Source organism: Xenopus tropicalis, chromosome 4 (assembly GCF_000004195.4).
Source record: "Xenopus tropicalis strain Nigerian chromosome 4, UCB_Xtro_10.0, whole genome shotgun sequence".
NCBI lineage: Eukaryota > Metazoa > Chordata > Amphibia > Anura > Pipidae > Xenopus > Xenopus tropicalis.
In genome coordinates, this window is record NC_030680.2 from 124,739,037 (window position 1) to 124,747,634 (window position 8,598).

At 39.5% G+C, this 8,598-nt stretch overlaps 1 protein-coding gene across 1 annotated transcript; it reads right to left on the reverse strand.

Moving 5' to 3' along the window:
* Positions 1-524: 524 nt before the first annotated feature.
* On the reverse strand, positions 525-2,483 carry LOC116410504 (natural cytotoxicity triggering receptor 3-like). Its single transcript, XM_031901344.1, has 3 exons — positions 2,386-2,483; positions 1,840-2,199; positions 525-532 (listed from the first exon to the last, which is right to left on the reverse strand). The coding sequence occupies exons 1-3, from the start codon at positions 2,426-2,428 to the stop codon at positions 525-527; spliced, it is 411 nt and encodes a 136-aa protein (XP_031757204.1). The 5' UTR covers positions 2,429-2,483.
* Positions 2,484-8,598: the final 6,115 nt, after the last annotated feature.

The following is an 8,598-nucleotide window of genomic DNA, read 5'->3' on the forward strand; positions in this document are numbered from 1 at the left end:
TGAAATGTATTTGAAAAACATTAGGAAGCAGTGAATGTATGTGCATAGGGCTTATGGGGTAAAAATATGGGGTAAATCCAGGAGCCTAGAAGCAGTGGACTGAGTGGAATTCCAGAAAAGAATATGTTGACCAAAGATAAAGGAGTAAATAAATATTTTATCCAACATTTTGCCTCAATAACTAACATTTAGATGAAAGGTAAGGTGTAAAACTATACATTTACTAAGATAATTACAAGCATTAGGCACAAATGTTTCATGCAAGTTTTTGTACATTAAAACACCATATAGTGATTGGTTTAACCTATGACCAGCCAGCAAGTTGCACTTACTTCATGTAAATCAGGCGCTAGGCACAAGGGGCCAATATTTTACACCTACCATTGTAGGGTTGCCCTTTGCACATTGTACCTTACATGTTACATTTTTTTGCACCAGAAATTGCATCCACGGGAACCCATAATGTTGTTGGTGCAACTGGGAATATTTACAGTAAAAATAATTTTGCATTGGCATTGGCTGATTCAAGATTCTGTGTCAAATTAGGATGAAATTTGTTAGTAGTTATGCAGTGTTTTGGGAAAAATGTGAATTGCACAGATTTTTTACACTTTGCCCCTAAGTAAATGAAGCCGGCTGAATTAAAAAGGTTGTAAGTTTGTACTGTGTCATGCAGGAAGAAATAGTAAATAGATCAGCAGAACTGAAGAGATGCAACCAGGTAAATCTAGATATGGTCTTCATTAAAAAAAAATTATTTCAACTTGAACAACACCAGATTTCTAATTAACCACCTAATTTCCTTCTAATGTAGAGTGGTACACACATTATTGCAAAGTCTAGTGGCACATAGTGCTTTATAGCTTGCTGGAAGTTTTCTTATTTGTATTTTTTGCACAAAATGACGTTGTTTATTCATGTACACAATAGAAACCTCCCTCTAATGAGGAGTCCAGAACAGGTCTTAAGGGAAATAGATACAAAACCATAACAATCAGAAACCAATATAACACCATTGCATGTAAACTACAATTTTTTTCATCTTGTTATGTTAGTGTGATGTGCCATTGTATACAGAGGGTATATTACCCTTTACATTATTATTTGTGGATGGACAGTTTTCAGACAAAAGGGTTAAATGTTGGATTAGTTTTACATGCATGTCTTTTAATGACTTCTTGGGGGAGTGCAAAAATCCTGTTTCTCTTGTTTGTTCAATATCTATTGCATATTTTAATGCTTTTTGGGCAACCTTTGGTAAACAGGAGAAGTTGCTGTATAGCTACAATTAAGTAACTATAAGTAATAAGTAATGCTGGCTTAATATATTCATTTCTTGTGATTATTATTTTATTTGCAATTAAATAAACTTGTGAAAACTTCTGAAATTTTGAATATTAAAGATAGCTTAAATACATGTCTGTAGATAGGTAAGTTTACATGCAAGTGACAAATTGCAAATATATTTAAAATAAACAAATGCTTACAATTTTGTGGTTTCCTTTCTTCTGTTTATAGAACATGAGGTGAGAGGGTCCATAAGACCGTGACCAGTAATATGACAGTATACCCGCAGCATCCAATAATCTATAAGCACTACCTTCTCTTTATTCATTTAGGCTCCTTTATGAAATGTCTCTACAGGTTTGGACTGGGGGGGTTCAGGGCCCACCGGGGCTTCTGAACCCCCCCAATGATACCCCACCACGACCTTCACACACCTCCCTGCAGGGCCCCCCCTTTCAATCCACCCCCTCCCCTGAGCGTGCTTAAATGAAACTTACCTGGCCAAGCCAACCAGGCTTTTATATTCATTTAAAAGTATTTGAATCAAATCACCTGTCACATCAGCCGTCACAGTAAGGAAAGTCCCATTCCCATGTCCTTGTGGATTGGGCTCCAGTGTAACTTCACAGATGAACATTCCGGTGTCTGAGATTTGCACTCTGTGCAGCTGGATGCTGGCTGATCTGTTATTGATAAATTCATTCTGAAATGCTCTGGAGACTCTGCCCATGAAATTGCCACTATCATTAGAGACCTCCGGCCCCCCCAGCACATGTCTGTACCACCTGTACCAGCCGGCAGTCCCTTTCTCAGTGCTGCTGAGTGTATAGTGACACTGTAAGGTGACTGTGCTGCCCTCTGTGGCGCTCACTGCAGGGATCTGGGACACCCGGATATTCTGCAAGAGACACCCTGAAGCACATAGGGAATAAAGAGTAAATCATTCAGATAAAGCAGAACCATTGGGTTAAATAAAGGGTTAACAGATTATGCACTGCTCTAAGATTTTGCAGGATAGTAACCCATCACAGAATACTAACCCATCATAGGATACTAAGCCATTTAGGTACCCAATCACAGCTTCCCCCCAGCTCTCACCTCTCAGGGCTCCCAGCAGTAACAGCAGTGCCAGACCTCTCATTCTTATTGTGACTAATGAGTCTGACCAGACAGCACATTTACTTCAACAGGTCTCAGGCTCCAGAGGAAGTCAGCGGATGGGAAGGCGGTTTATCTGACATGATAAAGCCTTTAAGCAAAGAACTTTATTTAGACAGAAAGACAGTATTCATGTTGAACTTTAAAGTAAAAGTTTATTTTTGCTAGCATGGTGCAATTATTTAAAAAGGGATCTATATTCAACCTGAAAACTATAGGCCTGCTACTTTGACATTAGGGTAGAAAAGCTTTTGGAAGGGTTTATACGTAATAAAACTTGCAAGACAATTTGAAATTACTTCTAACCCTAGGGTGGCATTGGATGTGATCTACTTAGACTTTGCTAAAGCATTTGATACAGTCCACACAGAAGGTTACTTACTGGTTAAATGAAGGCATTTTGGACTGAAACATAATATTTGTAATTGGATAGAGAACTGGCTGAAGGATAGAGTACAAAGAGTGGTGGTAAATGGAACATTTTCTAATTGGACCAGTGTGGTTAGTGGAGTACCGCAGGGGTCAGTCCTTGGTCCTTTGCTTTTTAACTTGTTTATTAATGACCTGGAGGTGGGCATAGAAAGTACTGTCTTATTTTTTGCTAATGATACTAAATGTGCAGGGCCGGATTTAACTTGTTGGCGCCCCGAGGCCGCCCCCGTGCGCAATCGCACGGCGCCCTCCCCCCAGTGCGCATGCGCGATCAATGCGCATGCGCAAACGTACATTTAAACTCCCATACGGAGCAGTGGGGAGAGGTCCCGACTGCTCCGTATGGGAGCCAAATTAAAAAAAACTGTTGTGGCGGGGCGGCATGCCGCCCCTAAACTTGCGCCGCCCTAGGCCCGGGCCTTTGTGGCCTTTTTTCACAAATCCGGGCCTGTAAATGTGCATGAAAAAATGCAATTTTTTCACCATTCATTATGCGTCAAACCATTGACAAATCCAAAAGTAAAGCTATACCAAATAAAAACTGTTGAGGTCATGTAGAAGTCAATGGCAGGCGTCCTTTTTACAACTAATAGATCTTTCTTTGCTTCGTGGTTTTAGAGGTTTTGGGTTTTTTATGCTTTTATTTGCATGACAAAATGAAAAATTTGCCTTCTCTGCATTTTTTCCATCTGTTTTTTGTGTCATCCTTTTTTTTTAAAAGGCTATTTTAATAAATCACTTGGCATTCGTTGTTTTAGAGAAAATTTGTGATTTTAAAGACCTCTAAAACCACAAAAACTACAAGAGCAAGGTTTTGCCCTTTGCACTCCTTGGGGACCTCCTTCATTGAAAAGGATTTGGAGATTTTTGCAGATAAAAAGTTGTGTAACTCTAGGCAGTGCCATTCAGTGGTTACTAAAGCAAATAAAGTTTTGCATAAAAAAGGCAAAGAGATACTGACACCAGAAACAAAACCTTTTTTTACATTTATCGTAATTTTGTCTTTGCATGCTATTTATAATTTTGCCTTAAAAGTATTTGCCCAATGCTTTTACATTCCCTATCTGATCCCCCATGTACCTCTATGAGGGGGCGGCCATATTTGTGCAGCAGGAGGCTGTTAGCATTAGAAGCTCTAACTGACAGGCTGAGAAGGGACAGTCAGGCTGGCAAAACAGTCAGGTTTAGGAACTTCCAGTAACAATTACTAGTGATGAAGGAATTATTTCTACAGACATGGATTCATAGCAAATTTCCACATTCCGCCATTGGTGAATAGTTTTGCAAAACTTAGAAGTACATTAGAGGACCTTACAGACAGATAGCCGGGGATCTTTTTTCCCTTTGATAAGATCAATGCATAGAGGCCACACCTTTTGGCTTGAGGACTTTCAGTTGAAGCAATGTAGATGGGCAGTGAGGTTGGGGAATGCCCTTCCAGGTTATGTTTTGTTGGCAGATTCTATTAATGCCCTTAAGAATGGCTTGCATTATCTCTCGAATAAGCATAATCTCCAAATCTATTGCAATACTAAAATCTACAATTAAAGGAGAAAAAAAGGTAAAAACTAAGTAAGCTTTATCAGAAAGGTCTATGTAAATACAGCCATAAGCACTCACAGAAATGCTGCACTGAGTTCTCTGTCAAAAGATTTATTGTGTCTGTTTTCCTCTGCCAGAAACACGCAGCTCTCTCCCCTCTCCCCTCTCCAGCTCCCCCCTCCCTCAAGAATGCTAAGGACTCCCTCCCCCCCCTTAGGAATGTGGATCTCAGCCAATGAGCCAATCAGCAGGAAGCTGACTCATAGTCTAACTAACTGAGCATGTACACCGGTCTGGGTCTCGGTGCAGGAGCGAGGCATTATGGGAACTTTCTTTACACAGCTCAGCGTTTTTCTTCCTGTTTGGCTTCTGATCATCTGAACAGGTGAAATATGGGGAGACTTTAAGGGCACTATTGAGAGAACTGAAGGTATGCCTGCAGCTTGAGATTAACTCTTTATTAGCCTTTTCTCTCCTTTAATATAGATATTGGTATATATATATATAGTTTATGTATGTGAGTGTATAGACAAGACGGTAAAAGTGTGTGTGTACATGTGCATTTGTTTGGAGGGGTTGAACTTGGACTTTTTTCAACCCAACTTAACTATGTAACTATGTTTGAAAAAAAGGGTTTCCTTGGTGTAAAGGATTGTGGGGCATATTAAAAACTCTCTATCTTGTAATGTCCTGTCCTGATGTCCTGATATAGGCATATAAGGATGTGTTCAGAGCTCCTGGTAAAGTCCAGTTTCTTCAACAGTCAAAATGAAGACTGGTTTCCAAGAATTGGTATTCTAAGTAATAACTAGAAAGGGTTAATTAGCAGAACAGTGGGGTCAAGCTAAAATGCACAAAGTCGTTGTGCGATGGCGCCATGCATTCTTTGTGCCATAGCCACTCCTAGTACAGTAGTATATAGTTGCATTAAATGCTGCCAAAGAATGTATTATATATATATGCCTCAAGCAGGGATGTTTTTATTAATATCAGTCCATCCTATCTGTGGACAGAAGTATACTGTATGTGGGCTCCATACCATGTTGTGCAGAGGATAATGTAATGAGATATGATAAAGAAATGAAGACAGATTTATGAAAATGTGTTCCCGAATAATTGGGAATAAATAGACTACAGTTCCAATAATATTCAGCTATCAGAGATAATAAAATGGCATGTAATGTTACATTCTGTACCTGCCGCACTTTGGTGTAGAAATATTTTCAGCGTAAAGAGGCTTTGCCAGTATTAATGTAGCAATAGCCAAATGAAATGAGAAGTAATTTTTGTACAGTATTTATTTCCTTTACAAATATTATTTATTGCATAGGCTATAATGCAGTGATCCCCAACCAGAGGCTTGTGAGCAACATGTTGCACCCCAACCCCTTGGATGTTGCTCTCAGTGCCCCCAAACCAGGGAGTTATTTTTGAATTCCTGACTTGGGGGCAAGTTTTGGTTGAATAAAAACAAAAAAAAAATAAAAGCCTCCTGTATGCTGATAGTGTGCATAGAGGGTGCCTAATAGCCAATTACAGCCCTTATTTGGCACCTCCATGAACTTTTATGGTGCTTGTGTTGCTCTCCAAGTCTGGTGCTTGTGTTGCTCTCCAAGTCCGGAATGTAGTAACTGTAGTCATGTGACCATATAATGTACTCTTACTCTTGCAAATTGTTCCTTGTATCACTCCCCTGTGCAACCAGACTGTAGGTGGAACTCTTCTCATCTTTAATTCTTGCATTAACTAAAAAAATATTTTTTTTTTCAAAATGTTTCTGAATATTAAATGTGCAGAAAAACAAAACTGTATATGGTGAATGAAACTATTCATGGCTTAGCATGCAGCGGGTATAGCTTAGTATGTAGCGGGTATGGTTTAGCATGTAGCGGGTATGGCTTAGCATGCAGTGGGTATGGTTTAGCATGTAACGGGTATGGCTTAGCATGCAGCGGGTATGGTTTAGCATGTAGCGGGTATGGCTTAGCATGCAGTGGGTATGGTTTAGCATGTAGCGGGTATGGCTTAGCATGCAGCGGGTATGGTTTAGCATGTAGCGGGTATGGCTTAGCATGCGGCGGGTATGGTTTAGCATGTAGCGGGTATGGCTTAGCATGCAGCGGGTATGGTTTAGCATGTAGCGGGTATGGCTTAGCATGCAGTGGGTATGGCTTAGCAAAAGTTGCAAAGTGGTAACTGAGGATATGGCTAGTCAAAACCTAGTCATTAACCTATTTATATTAATTTTATTATTATTTATATGTTTTTATTTCTTAAGCTACACAGGGCAAATGGGAACTGAAGCTACACCATGTTTGTTCCTTGCGAGGTAGATAATTAGATTATTAATGTACTACACCTTCCATTTGATGGGAATGTGTTGTTAGCAGGAGTACATTTTGGAGAGGATTATTATCTGTGCACTAGTAATCTAATTATCTACCTTCCAATGATGGAGTAGTTTTTATTTTCCCTGTTTAGCTAAACAAAAAAAAAAAAAAATTATTAGTTAAAACAATTAATTGTACTCAAGGGGGCACACTTCCCCTTTAAGCATTATTGATTTGCTTTTGGAAGACTAGAACACCAGATAATTATTATGGTATACAGGAACTGTTCTGATATTTTCTTAACTAATAAAGCCCATTTATTTTACTGCATTATATAATTATTCTGCTGACTGTTAACCCAATATTATATATATATACAGGTGTGGAATCTATTTTCTGCAATGCTTGGCACTGGGGGTTTCCAGGATTTTTCTTCTGTTATTTTGTGCACCTTGTCAAAGGTGTGTGCTTTTCACTAGCAATGGGCACATTTGCACTAAAGCAGTAACACATAGCAAACATTCACATTTTTGTCTTCTTTGTACTTCTCACAGCTGTCTGAACAAACCACTGACTGGTTTCTGTGAGTAACTGCCCAAGTGCCAATTTACACAGGGTAAGTAAATAAGTGCAAGTCAATGGTATATTTAAAACCAAATTCAGTTGTTTCTTATATAAACAGAATTATGATGGGTTATTTGGCATCACATTTTATATCTATTTTATAGCAGTTCCTGTGCATTCCCAAAGCATAGAGCCAAAAGGACTTACTGGTTGTTGGTATTTCATGTATGAGCATAACTAGGTGTGTCCAGGGAAGGTCAGGGGTGTGGCCTTATTTGTCTCATTGTTACCATCAAGAATGTTGGGATGTATGGAACCCAGGGAAACCCCACACAAGCATAGGGAGAACATACAGACTCCCTGCCAGTAGTGCCCTTGCTGGAATTTAACTGGAGACTCCAGTGCTGCCAAGCAGTACAGCTTGATGTTTCATTATACACACAAAGTAATCAAAAAAGTCTTACCATATGTCTTGCAGTACAGATAAACTGCAAATAAGGTCCATATACTACCAAGGATGACTGTGCCAACAAGGAGATGCACTGGGATGTAGCTGGGTCCAGCAACTAAATGGCAGAATTCAAAAATACATTTAAAGGGATGCTGCCATGATTTTGATGATGTTATTTTTAATAGTATATCACATTGTGTGCCTTGCTAAGAATCCCCCAACATAAACATATAGTAAGAACTGGAGTGATACCAAACTGTATTATTGTATTATCCTTGTAATAGTGCTATCCTTGTAATAGTAGCTGACCTTTACTTAACATGCAGAAATACAGAACTCTCATGTCCATGCGATTCAGGTCTCCATTCATTTGTGCTTCCAGAGTCAGCTTGCAGGTGCATAATGATGCTGCTTGGGCCCCATATCAACCTCCTTATCAGGCAGAAGGTCTACAGGACAAGGCTTACCATCCTCCTTTCCATCAGAGTGTGCCCCTGGCCCTTGCATTTGGACTCTGGAAGTGCATATACATTGAGACTTCACATGATATTGTAAATATGTGAGTTATATTTTACTTTAAAAAAGTAGTTAGTTAGTTCCAACTATGGCCATTGACAGCAGCAACCCCTAAGGCTGGACCTTGATTAGATTTATCCCTCAGGAATGTTATAGAAACCAAAGAATTAGAGCCTATGTGTGGGGAATGGCACAGAGGACATGCCTTTTGGACTATGTGCCAATCTGGTAATTTCTGGGCTAGTCAGTGACAGGTTAGAGGAAAATGAAGTTCACTCTAGGAGAGAGCGTTAGCCAGGCTAATGAGTTGGGCAACCA